This window comes from Meles meles, chromosome 6, assembly GCF_922984935.1.
Source record: "Meles meles chromosome 6, mMelMel3.1 paternal haplotype, whole genome shotgun sequence".
In the NCBI taxonomy this organism is placed as follows: domain Eukaryota; kingdom Metazoa; phylum Chordata; class Mammalia; order Carnivora; family Mustelidae; genus Meles; species Meles meles.
In genome coordinates, this window is record NC_060071.1 from 149,113,939 (window position 1) to 149,130,326 (window position 16,388).

A 16,388-nucleotide genomic window follows, 5' to 3' on the forward strand; every position below is an offset into this window, starting at 1 on the left:
AAACAAAACATGGGAGGGGCAGGGGTTCTAGCAATGAAGGAAAAGGGAAGCTGGTGCCCAGCTGGGAAATTCCTGAAGGACACGGTTCTTTCCAGAGGGCAAGAATTCCTAAAATGAGAAAGAGAGGTGAGTCCCTAATGGTCGCTCTCCACCAGCAACAGCCCCCCCCATGCCCTACCCCACGGCAGACCCCGAGAAAGGGCCACGCGGAGGAAGGCCAAGGCCGCACTGCTGAGGGCAGGTCTGAGCTGTCGGGGTCCCGACCCGGTGCCCCCCGAAGCCTGTCCTGGCCCAACAGCAGGCCCAGAAAGGGAAAGGTGTGTGACCCGCGGGAGCTGCAGGTCGCTTGCCTTTCTGAGCCCCGTTCCCGTGTCAAACAAGAGAGCGGAAGCCGGGCACCCCCACCCCGCAGACGAGCCCTGTGTCAAGAGCCGTCCGGACCCCCTTCCCCGTAGGCGCCGGCTCCAGCGGGGTCCCTTCCCCGCCGCCCGGGTGGGAAGGCTCTGCCCGGACGGAGCAGTCCTCGCGCGGCCCAGGGCGCCAGGGCGGGGGCGGGGGTCCGGGGGGCCCCGCGGGGCCACCGTCGTGGCGCGGGGCTGGGCGCCGCTCTGTGACGCGGGGAGGGGTCCCGAGCGCGCGGCCCCGGCCGCCGTCGGACAACGAACCCGCACCAGGCCGAGCCCCGGCCGCGCGGGGTGCGGGTCCCGCGCCCACAGACCGCCCGCCGCGCCGCCCCGCCCGGGCCGCTGGGAAGGGTGACAGCCCCGCTCCCTCGAGGGGCGCGCAGGGGCGCGCTCGGCCTTGGCCTCGGTCCGCGGGTTTTCCGCGGCCGCCGCGGGCGGGGCGAGCGGGGCGAGCGCGGGGGGGGGCGGGGGGCGGGGGGCGGAGTCTGCGACTATTTCAGGCGGCGCCAGGCTCCGCGGGGACAGCGGCGGCCAGGCCCGGACACAGTAAGTGACCTCCGCCCGCACCGCGTCCGTCCCCCGCCGCCCCGCGCGGCTGCCCGCCCGCCTCCTCCCCGGGCTCCGGGCCGGCTCCCCCGACGGAGCGGCCGGCACGGCCCGACCGGGGCTGGGAGGGAAAGAGGGGGCGCAGGACGCTCCGAGGGCCGCAGGCCTCCGGCAGCCCCACTTTTAGGGAAACTGAGGCCGCCGCGGCGCGCTAGGGTGCAGGGGGCCCAGGTCTGGGACTGCAAAGGGCGAGGAGGGGGGTGTGGAGGAAGGCGCAGGGGTCCGCGCGGCTTTTGCAGAGGACTGGCCCAGGGGGGTGGAGCCGGCAGGCGGAGTGGCTTTGTTGCCCGTGTCTGGGTGTCCTCACTGCGGGATCCCTGACCCTGGAGAGGAGCAAAGGGGGTGTGCGGTGCCTGAGGAGAAGCTGGGAGGTCAGGAGAGGTGCCACCGTGGGGCCACAGGCTGTGGTCACATGCTATGACCAGGCAGGCCCCTTGTGTCAGTGTGCCCGGCCTAGAGCCCAGGCTGGAGGGAACGCCTTTCCTGCCCTCTTCTGCTCTAACCCCGTGCTGAGGCTGGCTTGATGGACACAGGGAACGGGACAGGCACCCTGACGAAGGCTGGCTAGGGGCCAGCACGGGGCTGTGGGGTTTTGCCTCTTCCTGTCAGCAGCACTGTGGGGTGGGGATCTTCGTGCCCATTTCACAGACGGTGGTAGGGTGGTGGTGTCCACGCGCTAGGGAGTGGTCTAGATGACCCCCTGCCGCTTCTCTTCCCACTGCACCAGCTGCCTCTGAAAATCAAGGCCTGGGATGGAGCCGAGGGGGCGGCTGCAGGACCCAGGAGGGTGAGGAGGATGTTGTACCAGAGAGGCAAGGAGGCAGCCATGTCATGTGGGGACCTGCAAGAGCCAGGTGTAAGGTCAAACAGAGCCCAGCGCGTGCGCGCGCTCGTGGGTGTGTGTGTGCGTGTGTGAGTGGGCAGAGTGAGGCTGGTGGGTCACAGCAGCCCTTTCCCTCGCCCTAGCTGGACAGCGAAGTGGGGGTCTGGGCAGTCAGCGGGCCGGACCAGCTCCTGTGGGTGCGTGGCACGGGGAAGGAGCAGACCAGCAGGTGGGCAGGGCAGAAGAGCCTAGTGGCCTCGCTGGCACCTTGGCTCTGGGGCTCTCTGGAGCACCCCTTGCTTCTTGGCCCTGGAGTGGAACTCTCAGCCCCAATGGCCCAGGAGAGGCGCCCGCAGTCCAGTGGTGTTGGACTTGGCTGAGGGCACTTGGTGAAGCCTTTTGGGAGAAACTTGGGCTTCCTCCCCCCCCCCCCCCCCCCCCGCAAGGTAGCTCTGGCCAACGTCCGGGGTTGTGATGAGGCCCGGAGTAGCTGGGCTGGGCTGGTAGGGAGGTAGTAGGAGCTGTGGAAAGAGTCTGACAGGCCTAATCCATATCTGCTATGTGCTTGGGGCAAGCACCACCCAGCCCCCTTCCCTGCCTCAGTTTCTCCTGGGTGAGGGATCACCCCACCTGCCTTGCAGGGCTGTGGCAGGGGTGAATCAAAGTCATCGTGCTGCACAGGTCACAACCCGTTGTATTTACTCTTGGGAGGGCAGGGGGCAGGCACTGTGGTCCTGGGTCGCCCCAGTCATCAGGGAAGCCCGACCCTATCTGCTCTCCACTCCCAGCCCTGCCTTGCTCCCCTCTCCTGGGCTCAGCCACGTTTCCCTCCACTGCTGCTGGCCTTGCTTTGGTAATGGTCATGGTGCTGGGGAGGGTGCTGCTGGACACAAGGGGGTCCTACGTCTCCGCAAGTGGCCTGCAAGGTGGTGGGGGACATGGAGGCAGGGGGACCCGGCACTGGGTGATCCGAGTTACAAGCCTAACCTGTTAGCTGTAGGGACATTTCCCCGGATCAGTTTTGGGCAATGAGGATAGCAATGCCGTCCCTGAAGGGAATGCGGAAGAGATGGGATGGGCACCAGGGACGGCAAGGAAAGTGGAAGCCTTTGTGACGATGGTGTCACCCCATCTGGGAGCAGCCAGGGTGAAACGGGAGCCCGGAAGCCTGGTTCCTGGCCCAAGTTACTGGGGGACCTCAGGCAGCTGGGTGCCTCATTGGGCCCCTTGTCCCTGCGGCCATGTGAAAGTCTTCAGGGTCCTTTCCCAGCCCCTGAAGTCTGGGAGGGCACTATGAGTTCTAGACCTGAGCCCCAAGGCCAGGGGAGAGGGTCGGGCTCTGCTCCCCTTGTGGTCACCCCCAGGAGCAGCCCTGTTTCTGCTCAAAGCATCCCTCTGCGGCTCCACATAGAGAAGAAGCAGGCAAGATGGAGGCTGGAGCGGGGAGGATGGAGCAGCCCCTGGCCTCGCGACCTTTCTGGACCACGATTCTTGCTCTGGGCCGTGGGACGGCAGCCTGTGCGCTCTGCCACCGCTCCCAGGGCCTCCTGGGATGCAGGATGGAACTCATGCCGTCTAGTCCTTCCTCCTTGCCCAGGGGGTGGGCCGCTGAGGAAGTTTGTGCCAAAATGAAGTGATGGCCCCCTCTGTCTGGGAGTCTTGGCATCTCCAGATTCTTCCCTGCTTCCGGTGATTTGGGGAGGTGCTGGGGGGTATTGGATTTGTGGGTGCTGAGACACTGGTGTCCAGGGAGGAAGCTGAACTCTAGGTGCCCCTGTGGGCCAGAAGTAGCCTGACCCTGATGGTCGCATGGCAAGATGAGATGGTACCTGCTCGTGGGGGCCGCCGCGGCCGTGTCCGCGGGCCTGCGAGCTGCTGTGTGTGCACCTGTCTGCTGCGGCGGCTCTCTCATTCCCCCTCCCCTTGCCAATCCACAGGCCTGAGCCCGGGGGATGCTGAAGATGATGACTTCCTTCCAAGGCCTTCCAGGCCAGCAGACGGTGCCAGGGGTTCTTGACTTCCCCAGAAGCTCCCAGAAGTTGCCCTCCACATCCGAGGGGGAGTCTGAGACCTCCATGTCAGAGGCCTCTTCTGAAGACCTGGTCCCGCCGCTGGAGGCCAAGGCAGCCCCGGAGAGCGACAAGGACCCGTTGACAAAGCAGAAGAAGAAGAGGCGCAAAGTCCTGGCCAACATGTTCAGCGTCTTCAGTAAAGGGCGGAAGAAGGGTCAGCCCAGCTCAGCGCAGCCGGAGGGCGAGCCGGAGCCCCAGCCTGAGTCCAGCTGCCCGCTGCCCACAGGTAGGCTGGGACCCCGGGCAGGGTAGGAATCGGGGACCGGAGCTGGCGGGGGAGGGGTGCTGGGCAGGGCTGGGGCTCATCCGAGTGAAGGGCCCCCTCACCCTGGACGCGGAGGCCGGCAGCGATGGGCTGGGCCGCGTCTCCCCTCCCGGCTTTACCCTGTGCCGCCCAGTCCTGGGCCGGCCGGTCCGGGTCCGGGGCACCAGGGGGGCTCTCGGGGCGCACCCCTTCCCCTGTCCCCGGGCGGGGGCGGCGGGGGCGCCGTCGGGCTGGCGGGCGGGCGGCGCTGAGCGCGCTGTCCCTGCCGCAGTGGAGGAGCTCAAGGCGGCGCTGGAGCGCGGGCGGCTGGAGGCGGCGGGGCCGCTGCTGGCGCTGGAGCGGGAGCTGCAGGCGGCGGCGGCGCGGGGCGGCGAGAGCGCGGAGGAGCTGGTGCGGCGCCAGAGCAAGGTGGAGGCGCTGTACGTGCTGCTGCGGGACCAGGTGCTCGGGCTGCTGCGGCGGCCGCTGGACGTGGCGCCCGAGCGGCTGCGCCAGGCCCTGGCCGTGCTGGCCGAGCAGGAGCGCGAGGACCGCCGGGCGGCGGCGGCGGGCCCGGGGGCCTCGGGGCCGGGGGCGTCGGCGCTGGTGAGCGCGCGGCCCCGGCGCTGGCTGCAGCTGTGGCGGCGCGGGGTGGCGCAGGCGGCCGAGGAGCGCCTGTGCGTGAGGCCGGCCGCGGGCGCCGAGGGCCGCTCGGAGGCCGAGCGCGTCTTCCTGCACATGGGCCGCACCATGAAGGAGGACCTGGAGGCCGTGGTGGAGCGGCTGAAGCCGCTGTTCCCCGCCGACGTGGACGTGGTGGCCGCCTACGCCGAGAGCTACCACGAGCACTTCGCGGCGCAGCTGGCGGCCTTGGCGCAGTTCGAGCTGTGCGAGCGCGACACCTACATGCTGCTCGTCTGGGTGCAGAACCTCTACCCCAAGTGAGCGCGGGGAGGCTGGGGCCGGGGGCGCGGGGCGGCGCTCGGTGGGCTCTGCGCCGGGGACCCTCAGCCGCATTCCACAGTGAGGGAAACTGAGGCACGGGGCGCGGCAGGGACTTCGTCCTTCGTTCCGAGCTCCCAGTCTGAGGAGGGGGCGAGGCGGGGCACCGTCCAGAGCAGGCAGGGCGGTGGCGGGGGCGGGGAGCCTCCAGCAGGGCCCTGACCAGCCTGTTGGTGCCCTGGTGGAGGAAGCCATCCCCGCGGCGGTGCAGGAGGAAGAGGAACCACATTCTGCTGCGGGAAGGAAGAGAGGCGGGCAGGGGAAGGGCGAAGGCAGGCCTGGAAGTCGGTGGAGGGAGGTTGGTGTTCCCAGCCAGGGGAGTCATCCTGCAGCGCCCGGGGCCGAGCGCAGACACCTGGCAGTTGTGCAGAGTGCGCGGGTGTCTAGCCCGCACGCTGTCCGGGGCGCTCCCAGGCAGCACAGAAGAGGGGCAGAGCAGGGCCTCGTGGCCCTTGTGCGGGGTCACCTGGTGAGCCCACGGCAGAACTGGGTTCGAGGCCAGGGCTCCTTGGGCGGGAGGCTGGCTCTGCCAACAGAGTACCTCAGGCGCCCTCGGATTCCCCCGGACCCCCTGGGGTCCCGAGCACATCTGTCACGTGTCCACGCTCCGTGAGGAGTGCCGTGCTGGGTGGAAATGCGCAGGGCACGGGAGGCTGGGGGTTCCTGTGCGGGCCAGCTCCAGCCCGCAGGGTACAGTCTGCAGGAAGCCTGGAGGTACAGACTGTGTGGGCAGCGTCTGCCTTGGAGACACATCTGGGTGGCCAGTGTCCCACAGGGTGCTGCTGGTGGCTCAGCCTCCAGCAAGGGGCCAGAGGGAGGGCGCCGTGGGGCTGGCGGGTGAGTCAGCAGGGCACAGGGAAACTGGCGGAGGGCAGGGGCTGCGGGCCAGACGGGCCAGTCGTGAGCCAGTTTCTCTTAGTTTATCCTGACTCACCGGGAAATACTGGGCATTTGCACCTCAGTCTTCCTGTCCCAGTGACCTCAGGCCTTTGGGCCCGGGGCCCACTGGGGTCGGCACAGCAGGAAACTGAGGCCAGCAGGGCAGAGCGCTGGAGTGCGGGAGTCCCACGGGTTGCCGTTGCGCCCTGCGTGGCCAGAGCGGCCAGAATACAGGGAGGAAAGCGTCCGTGCCACAGCCAGGCTGGGAGAAGGGCAAGAGGCCCCTTCTGGAGTGTCCAGGCAGACAAAGTTCCCTGAAGAAGTGCCAGGGAGGGCTGGGCCGTCCCCGGGGCGCCACAAGAACGCAGTAGCTGGGGTGGGGCAGCCCTTCCTGCCTGTGCTGACCCGCCCTCGGGGGGCAGCAGGGCCAGCCAGGGGGTGCTGGTGCAGGGCAGGGGGCCTGGAGTGCAGTGAGGGAATGGGGTAGGGACAGGGTGGAGACCCAGCGGCCAGTCTTGTCTGTGGGAGCCGGAGGCCTTGCGGCAGGGAGGGCGCCGGACTCCAAAGGTGCTCAGGTCCGCCGGGCGAAGGGAGTACTGCCGGGGCTGGAGAGCGGGTGCCCACAGCGGCCAGGCGAGAGATGGCGGTGCTTGGGCGTCGGGCCGCGTGGCTTGAGGCCGATCTGCTTCAGTAGGAGGGGATGGCCGGGAACGAGAGGGTCCCGGCAGGCATGGAGATTCCAAGGCTTCTGACTGGAACCCAGCTGAGCAGATCGGGACCCCATCAGCCGAGACAGAGAAGCAGGGAGGGGCGGAGGGCCGTCGAGTACTGGGGCCGACAGAGACGGGGGCCGAGAAGGGGGCTCCTGGATGAGCCGCGGTGCTAGGCGGAGGCGGTCTTCCTCACGCTAGCTCCCCTGTGCCCTCAGTGACATCATCAACAGCCCCAAGCTGGCGGGAGAGCTGCAGAGAGTCCGGCTGGGGAGCCTTCTGCCCCCCCGACAGATCCGGCTGCTGGAGGCCACGTTCTTGACCAACGAGATGGTGAGTCCGTGCTGCGCTAGGGCCAGGGCCAGGGCGGGTTAGGAAGGAAGCTCAGGGAGGCTCGGAGACAGGCGGGACGCCGGCCAGGAGCTTCACGGGGACTCCAGTGTGGGCCGGGCCGTGGGCTCTGTGCTGCCCTGACCCTCCTCTCCCGCCCCCAGGCCAGCGTGAGGGAGCTGATGGCCCGCGCTCTGCAGCTGGAGTCACAGCGCTGGGCCCAGGACGTGGCTCCCCAGAGGCTGGACGGCCACTGCCACAGCGAGCTGGCCATCGACATCATCCAGGTGCCTCGGCCCGCCCTGCGTGTGTGTGTGCGCGCGCGTGCGGGTCTGCTCTGAGCGCTGCCCCCGCCTTGTGCCGGCGCCCTCCCCTCCCCTGGTCTCAGCTCACCCCTCACCCCTGCAGATCATCTCCCAAGGCCAGGCCAAGGCCGAGAGCATCACCCTGGACCTGGGCGCACAGATAAAGCACGTGCTGCTGATGGAGCTGGCCACGTTCCTGAGGAGGTGGGTGTCGCCCGCCGGTGCCTGTGGGGGCGGGGGGGGGGGGCGGGGGTGGTCCCTGTGGCCACTTCTCTGGAGCCGCCTGTGCTCCCTCGTGTCCCGCGCGGGTATCCGAGCTACGTCAGCTTCCCCTTCCTGCGTCTGGAGTGTCTGAGAGCCTCAGGTGATCAGGCCGCCCAGCAGGAAGCCCTCAGCTGCAAGGGGACTGAGGCCCTGGCCTCCCTCTGGTGGTGCTCCGGGGCTCCAGCCCACCAGCTGCCTCTCTCCCCGCCTCCGAGGACTCCCGCATCTACCCATTGACGTCCCTACACCCGTCCTGGCTTCCAGCCATAGAAGGATCTGAGGGGAGGAGTCGGGGCAGCAGGAGTTCCGCAGGGTTCTTGGCTCCTCTGACCTTGGCCTGCCAAGCCAGTTACATGAGGCTTAGGGGCTGGCATCCCCTCCCTGGGCTGCCAGGATCCTGCCAAACGGAAACAAAACACACTCTCGAGGCCTGGGGGGCAGGGCGGGGCTAGGAGGCAGGCCCAAGGCTGCTATTGTCCCAGTGTTCCTGCTGGGCCTTGCATGTGTCCCTTCCGGTTTCACCAGCTACCAGCGAGCCTTTGATGACTTTCTGGAGAGATGCAGACAGCTGAGAAATTACAGGGGCAATGTCATTGCCAACATCAACAACTGCCTGTCCCTCCGGTAAGGGGGTGAGGGTGCCAGGAAGGGGTTTGTGGGAGCGGGACTCACTGGGCTGGGAGGGGGAGGGATTACGAAGCGCCTGGCTGTGAGGAATTGGGTCTGGAAGGGCTGTAGGGGCGGCAGCCAACACTTCCAGGTGCTGCTGGGTCAAGCATTCACGCAAAGGCTCTGTGCCTTATTCGTTTCTTGTAGGACCCCTAGGAAACGGATGCGGAGGCCGCGTCCGTTAGGCAGATGGGAATTAAGAGCAGACGGTGGCAGGTGTTCCTGGGGGTGGGAAGCCTGAGTGCTGCCCCCGGAGCAGGGCTGGGATGGTCCGGACTTGCTTCCACAGGGAATGGGGAGTCACGGAGGGTTCTACAGTGGGGAGACGGTTTCGGAAGATTTGCCTAGGGCCAGTGGGCTCTCTGGGTAGGGGGCACTGGTCTGGACAGGGCTGGTGTGATCTCTCTGTCCCGTCTGTGTCCTTTCAGGACATCCATGGAGCAGAAGTGGCAGAACCCACAGGACCTCCCGGGCCACCTGCTGGACCCCCTGAGTGAGCTCAAGAGTCACGGCTTCGACACCCTGCTCCAGCGCCTGTTCGGGGACCTGAAGGTACTGGAGCCTGCCTCCCCAGGGAGCCTGCGGGGCTTAGCATGGCCGGGGGCACGCAGGGACAGACCGGGAAGGGAGGGATGGCAGACGCAGGCCCCGGTGATGGGGGCCACTGAGCCGTTTTGGCCTCATCCCCACCCTTTCCGCCTGAAAAGCCTGTGAGGCTTGGCCTCACAGGGGCCCCTTGGGCTGGGAACCCGCGGAGGAGGTTTCGTGCCCCTCCCCGCGCAGAGACTCAGCCCAGGCCTGTGCACTCCTTCTCCAGCTGTCTCTAGACCTGTCTGCGCCCCATCCCCATCCCCGTGACTCCCTTCCAGCGGGGATGCACAGAGCCTTTGGCAGCCGCTGCCCCATCTGCCGTGGGCCAAGTAGTCCACGGAAACGCCTTGGCTCCCTTAGCAGAGAGGGAGGCAGGGGTCCCTGGAGGGAAGGAGTAGGAGCTCCCTGCTCGCTTCCCGCGGGCGCCTGCCCTGCCCCTACTGCCCAAGGCGGAGGCTGTGAGTGACCAACCGGGCGAAGGCCGGGTGGTGACCCCTGATGACTTGGCACAGGGCCTCACAGGCCCAGCCAAGCGCGAGTCCTTGTTTATGCAGGAATTTATTTATTTCAGAGGGGGTGCTGGGAAAGGCCTCAGGGCGGGCAGCTGGGTGACCTTAGAGTTGGGTGCAGGGCCCTGTCTCCGCTTCCGGTCTGGGAACAGGGCCCGAGTTCCGCCCCGGTGCCTCGGGGTCCAGAGTCCCCGGGTCCCCCCTTGCCCTGCGCCAGGCTATGTGTGTGTGTCGCCGTGCGTGTGTCTGTGGGGTGTGACCAGACATCCTGCCTCTCTCCCGTCACAGCCGCTGTTCAAGAAGTTCACACAGACCCGCTGGGCGGCCCCGGAGCAGACCCTGGAGGAAATCCTCTCCGCTGTGGCCGACAGGCTGCCCGAGTTCTCGGAGCTGCTCGACTGCTTCCGGGAGGTGAGGCGGTGCTGGGCTGGGGGTTGGGCCTGGCGGGGGAGGGGGATGAGGGATGGGGGACAGTCTGGACACACACCCTAACGGGTGCCAGGCCCACCTGCAAACACGCACGCACGCTCACACGCGAGCGCACGTATGCCTCTGCCCCTCCCTGGACTCCCGGCTTCGGGGCTCAGAGGGAAGGGGGTGGGCTCCCCACCAGCGGCGGCTCACTCGGCTCTGCCCGGGCGCCCTTCCAGGAGCTCGTGGAGGTCGTGCACCTGCACCTGGTGAAGGAGTACATCACCCGCCTCAGCAAGCGGAGCCTGGTCCTCAAGACGGTGGGGCAGCAGCAGCAGCTGGCCGGGCACATCCTGGCCAACGGCGACGCCATCCAGCGCTTCTGCGCCCAGAACGTGCGTAGGCTCCTGCCCGCCCCTCCCCCAAGCCCTGCCGGTTGACCTGAGCATCTCTGAGCCCTCGGGGGGCCCCTCCGGGAAGGGGTGGCCAGCCTCCAACCAGACCTATGCCCGCAGGGCTCCTCGGCGACCTGGCTGCATCACGCCCTCCCCAAGCTCGCAGAGATCATCCGCCTGCAGGACCCCAGTGCCATCAAGATCGAGGTGGCCACGTATGCCACCTGGTACCCCGACTTCAGGTGAGAGCCAGGGCACCACAAGACAGGGCTGTCCGCAAGGCCCCGCTGGCGCTGCCCAGAGCCTGGGGGAAAGTTCGAGCAGTCTTGAGTTGGAGTGCTTATCCAGGCCGGCCTAGTCTAGCCTCTTTTCGATCCCCTCCATCCATCCACCCGCCTGTCGGCTTATCTACACACTCACCTGTTCTTCCGTCCACCCGTAAAGACACCCGCCCACTCGTCTCCCCATCCATGGATCTGTCCGTCCGTCTGCTCCCACCTCCCACTTTCTACCCAAACAGCCGTCTGCCCGTCCTCCCACTCGTCCCTCCACCCATCCCTCCATCCACCCATCCACCCATCCTACCAGTTTCTGAGTAGTTTCCCGCTGAGTGCCGGGCTCTGTTGTAGGTATTGGGATACAATGAAGTATAAGACAGACCAGGTCTCAGTCCTCCCTTGTGTAGCTTACGGCCTAATGAGGGTTAATAATAATGAGTAACCAGGGAAAGAAATAGTAATGAGCTGTAAAGATTATTTAAGCAAGGTTGTGAGGGCCGGAGGTGCTGACTTCAGAGATGGGAAATCTCGGGAGCAGTGACACTTTCACTGAGGCCCAAAGTGGGAGAAGGAGCTGCTTGTCGCCGGAGCACGGGAAAGAACATTTCAGGGGGAACAGCCAGTGCGAAGACCTGAGGCAGGCAGGTGTTTGGTGCACTCTAGGGAAGGACAGGTGTCCGGGGCTGCTGGAGCACGGTGGGAAAAGGAGACTACAACCTCGTCATGGGCAGGGGCTCGGCTGCAGGGCCCTTGTGGCTCGGGCGAGGAGTCTGGGGAGCCGGGAAGAGGTGTGAGTAGGGCTGTTGGGGACGAGGCTGGACTGACAGATGCTCTCCTTGCCAGCAAAGGCCACCTGAGTGCCATCTTGGCCATCAAGGGCAACTTGTCAAGCAGCGACGTCAGGAGCATCCGAAGCATCCTGGACGTCAGCATGGGGATGCACCAGTCCTCCAAGCCCCTGTTTTCACTTATAAAGGTCGGTTAGCTTTCCCGGCGGCCTGGCCTACTTGGGAGCCCCCAGCGAGCATCGGACACCACCCCCTTGGTGGGCAACCACCCCACTTCATGGCCCCTCAACAGGCTTCGTGCCTCCTGCTGCTGCTTCTGCCCAGCGTTGGCTAAGGCGTGAGCCCCTGGGCAGCTGGACTGGAGAGGCCCGTGCGGGCAAGGGCGCCATCGTGGGGAGGCCATGAGTTCATCCCCGAGAAACTCCTTGTAAATGATGATTGACCGTGTGTGTACTAAGGGGGGAGCCAGGAGGGAGAGTGGCCAGAGATCCCAGGTCACCTCCCGTCCAGGGGGCCCCTCCACAGTCTGTCATAACTGTCCTCCTCATGGCTGGGCCTGAGCAACTTCCCAGCTGCCAAGCGCTGAGCCTGGCCCATCCCGCCGCCTCTGGCCCAGGATGTAGTGAGTGGGGCTCAGTGTGTCCGTGGAAGTGAAGGCAGAGCTAGAAAGAAGAAAACAATGAACTCTTACCTGGACCCTGGACATCCTGGGTCTTCCATGCAGGGATAGGCCCGGACGGGGGCCCTCCGTGGGGCCTCTACCTGGAAGTCAGCCTGAGGTCTGGGCGGGGCTGACTTGACCTCTGACCCCCTGGCCTCTGGGTCAGTGTCCTCTTGCTGCTGGAGCACATTTCCACAAACGTGGTGGTTGAAACCAAAACTTAGCTTTCAGCCCTGGAGGTCAGAAGTCCGCCGCAGGTCTCGTGGGCTAAAGCCAAGGTGTCAGCCCTGCTGGAACCTTCCTTCTGGAAGGTTCCGGGGGGAATTTCCTTGCTTCTCCCGACTTTTAGAGGCTGGCTGTATTCCCTGGCCCATGGCTCCCTCCATCTTCAAAGCCAGCAGGAGCCAGTCAAATCTTTTCACACCTCGGACCTCGGACCTCCACCCCTCCCCCCTCTCCCACCTTTTGTTGACCTTTGCCCCACCCAGATGATACAGGATCAGCCCCTATTTTAGGGTTAGCTGATTGCAGCCTTTCCCCACATGTAACCTCAGGCACTTTGCCACAGACCCTGATGTAATCACAGGTGGCAGGTGTTAGGGTGCGGGCGTGGGGGGGCGGGGCATGATTTGCCCCTGGCCTCCCCCCACCCCCAATGGTGCCTTAGCCCACCCTGGGGAAACGTGGCTCCAGGAATGCGCCTAGACCTCTGCCTACCCACAAGGCCCCCTGAGCCTTACGGCCGGCCTCAGCCGTGTGCCCCTGAGCTTGCTGAGATGGGGTCTGGAGCCAGTGCCCTCGGCCTTGTCCCCGCCCCCCCACTTTCCAGGTACTGTGGCCAGGAACTGGCCCATGTAAATGGTGCACAGGGCCTTTGTACATTTGTAGCAATTCGTGTGGTTGATGTTGTTAATATTATTTTTGATAGTACTGCTTTTGTACATATATACTCAGGACAGGGTCTGAGTTTTTATAGCTTAATATAAAACTGATTTCCAAAGTGGCTTGGAGAGATTTATTCGGGGAGCAGGAAGGGACAGCCGTGACTTTCTCAGCCTCCTGGGCCTGGGAAATCCTGTCTCCCGGGCTCTGTGTCAGACCCCCTGTGAGTCCAGCCTATGGTGCCTCCTTCCCCTCGAGCTTTGGGGGGCCGGCTCTGCCTATGGGGCACGGCCAATCGTTTCCCACGTGCCTCAGTTTCCTTACCTGTAAACAGGGGACCATAAGCCCCTTCGGTCTCCCCTACACACCTTCTGAGGAGGAGGGAGGAGGGGGGTGGACCCCAGACAGTCATTTCAAGCCCACCCACAGGACCCAGTGGGAACCTACCCTTATGTTTCTGGAATTGACCTCACAAGGCTGCAGCTGTGGTTGGAGGAGCTGCACAGTTTGTCTCCAGAGACGGCCCAGCTCACCTGCACGCTAGTTCACCTGGTCCAGGATTTGGAGAAGGGCCGAGTCCCTAAGGACCAGATCCCCTCCATTCCGCACGGCTGAGGGAGGGGCCCCAGGGGAGCCACAGGTGGCATCTGGGGTTCTGGGGGCCCTTCCAGCTGGTTCCAGTGGAGGGGGAGGGGCCAGTGGCAAGGAGATGGGCCGAGCAGGCTGGCAGTGGGGAGCAAGTTCGGAGGGGACTGGGACCCTGGGATCCTCCTTCCCCTCCGTTCAGCTGGGCCCACAGGTACACAGGGGCAGCAGGAATGCGGGTTGGGGAGTGAGGGGCTGGGGGGGGCGCGGGGGGTGCCAGGGCCAGCGCACCGCCCCGCCCCCCGTCCTGCTCGCAGGGAGCGAAGACGCCCAGACCAGCTTTCGAGTCCTCTGCCCAGGCTGACCTGATAGACCTAAAGTCAGGACAGGCTGGGGGAGCCAGGAACCCAGACTGGCTGTAGCCGCGGCCAGTGGGGGTCTTTAGAGCACGGGGCGGGGGTGAGGACCCCAGAGCCCCACCTCTGCCCCACCCCCAGCCCACCCCCTTGGACAGGCAGAGCCCCAGGAGGAATGAGGAACAGGACTCCAAGGGGACTAGAAGGGGCATAAGGGACACGAGGGCACAGGCTGTGAAGGGTTCCACTTCAGGAACTTCCCTGTCCTTCTCCCTCCTCTCCCACCACTGTGGGAAAATCCCCTTAGGGGAACGATCCAACCCCAGTGGAGGAGTGAGTCACCAGGCTCAGGGCACTGAGGGGACAGCCTGGACAGGGGGTGGCCACCTGCTCTAAGTTCATACGTGGACACGGGGCCCCTGTGAATGGGAAGGGAATCTGTAGTCAGTCGGGTCACAAGCTCAGATGGGGCCCTCCGACCCTCCCCCATCCCCGCTGGGGGGCAGGACAGTGGGGAGAGTCGGCCAAGGCCACCCAGAAGGGCTGACATTCCCCGCGGGTGCACAAGAAAGAGAGCAAGCAAACCAACAGTTCAGGTCCAAGTGCAGTGGGGTGACGGGGTGGGAGTGACTCAGAGAGACTGAGGCCGATTACAGTAGGGCAGCGCCCGCTCTGGCCGTGAGGCTGCTCACGCAGGAGGAGACGCTTGGTTTGGGACCCCAGACTTGACAAGACCACTTACGCAGACCTGGACAGAGCCGGGCAGGGGAGGGAACAGCGCGGGCAAAGGGCAGGGGGTGTGGTGCTGGAAGGGCTCCAGTTGGAAAGAAAGAGCCAGTTTGAGGGAAAGAGCACCGGGTTGGGGGTGGGGCGTGAAGGTGGCAGGCAGGGGTCTGAGAACCCTGGCTGGGGCTGGGAGTTGGGGTTCACTCCGGCTGTGCAAGCACTGAGGGTTTTGAAGAGGCAGCTGGGACTCATGTGACATTCGACCCAGGAAGAGCCTTCCGGGCGCCGCCTGGAGAACAGAGGGCTGGGGGGAGGCCGGGAGACCCTTTAAGAGGCGCTGGGGTTGCCTGGGGAGATGATGTTGTCAAGGAGGGCTGCGATGGGGGGGAGGCGGTGTTGGCTTCTGAACCGAGAGAAGAGCCCGCCCCTAAGAAAACCAGGGGACCGTGGTGTCACCTGCCGGATGAGGAGGGCCTGACGGGAGCAGGAGGAGGCCAGCGGGAGAGACTTGGGGAGTGACGTCTGAAAGGTCTGCAGAAAGAGTACGTCTCATTAGATTGTCCAAGACCCACGTGGGTGACAACAGTCTGCGTGGCGAGTGACAGCCATTGGCCACTGTCACTCCCTATGCCGGGAGGGCCGCTTCCCCAGCGCCACGGAGGGCCGTCTGGCAGCATGCGTCACGACAACAGAACTTCTGTGAACCAGCCATTCCAGAAATGAAATTTTTAGAAAGATTTTATTTGTCAGAGAGAGCGCGCGGGCACACAGAGAGGAGAGTCAGCGGCAGAGGGAGAGGCAGGCTCCCCGCTGAGCAGGGAGCTCAATGCAGGCCCGTGGGGTCCTGACCTGAGCCGAAGGCAGACACTTAACCGGCTGGGCCACCCAGGCACCCCTCCAGGAATGAATCTCATCCATACTCTAATATCCATGCCTAGTGATGCAGGTACCAGGCCAGTCACCGTGTCGTAGCCAAGTGTTGGAAACTCACCACCTGTCCCATCGGTAGCCCCCGGGCACCAGACGACAGGGAACGATACAGCTGTACGGAAGCCTGAGGAAGCTCCCTCTGTCCTGGTGTGGAAATTGTTCCAATACAGAATGTCCTGGAGAGAGAAGCACAATGCAGAGCAGTTTGCGGTGTGTTGCGTCCCATAAATAACAGTGGGGAAAGAGAGAGAATCTGGTTCCTTACCCATCACATATATAATATATTCATTTGTATCTGCCTGTGTGTGCATTAAAGCAGCCTGGAAGAAATACCAGAAACTAATAAGAGCGATTACTTGTGAGTGTGTGGGCACACAGGGGTGTGCGTGTGTGCGTGTGTGTGTGTGTGCATGCGCGCACCAGGAATGGGGAAGGAGAGAGCAGGAGGCAGGAGGCAGGAGGGCGATGGGGAGGGAGGGAGACTGGGAAGGAGCGAGTTCACCATTTTTCCTATTTTAAATTTTTATTACTGAACTACATGAATGTGTTACACATCCACATTCTATAATCTGACATTTGAGGATGGAAGCCGGTGTGGTGGGGGGCTCGAGGGGAGAGGAGATGAGGTCCGGGGTCTCGGGTGTGGGGTTGTCCATCAAGGTCAAGTACCCTTTCAAGTGGGTTCATCTGCAGCCTGAGATTTTCTGCAGCCAAGTTCAGTGCTTGGGAGTCCACCCAGGGTCCCAGAACTGGGTTTAACTGAGAACAGGGCTTTGGTCGGGAGGTCCCACCAGGGGTGAGCAGAGCTACAGCATAGAGAGGGGCTCACCGGGAGAGGTCACGGCCATGGTCCTGGGGGCTGGGCAGGCAGGAGGGGCTGTGGAATCAGACTGGGTCAGAGGAGGGTCCGGTGGAGGACTGCTGGGGTAGAGTCACAGCAGGAAGGGAGTACCAGGCCAGAGGGCTTG

General features: G+C 64.7%; 1 protein-coding gene across 4 annotated transcripts; it reads left to right on the forward strand.

Moving 5' to 3' along the window:
• The first annotated feature begins 832 nt into the window (after positions 1–832).
• TNFAIP2 (TNF alpha induced protein 2) lies at positions 833–12,941 on the forward strand. 4 transcript variants are annotated; one of them, XM_046010198.1, is made up of 12 exons: positions 833–950; positions 3,771–4,131; positions 4,442–5,090; positions 6,959–7,073; positions 7,235–7,357; positions 7,479–7,579; positions 8,165–8,263; positions 8,737–8,860; positions 9,697–9,819; positions 10,059–10,214; positions 10,335–10,456; positions 11,336–12,941. In XM_046010198.1, exons 2-12 carry the CDS (start codon positions 3,786–3,788, stop codon positions 11,475–11,477), a joined length of 2,100 nt encoding a protein of 699 aa, XP_045866154.1. In that variant the 5' UTR covers positions 833–950; positions 3,771–3,785; the 3' UTR covers positions 11,478–12,941. The 4 variants fall into 4 exon arrangements, with proteins under 4 accessions (XP_045866154.1, XP_045866153.1, XP_045866155.1 ...); XM_046010197.1 differs by lacking the exon at positions 833–950 and adding an exon at positions 1,738–1,866; XM_046010199.1 differs by lacking the exon at positions 833–950 and adding an exon at positions 1,757–1,871.
• The last annotated feature ends 3,447 nt before the right edge of the window (positions 12,942–16,388 follow it).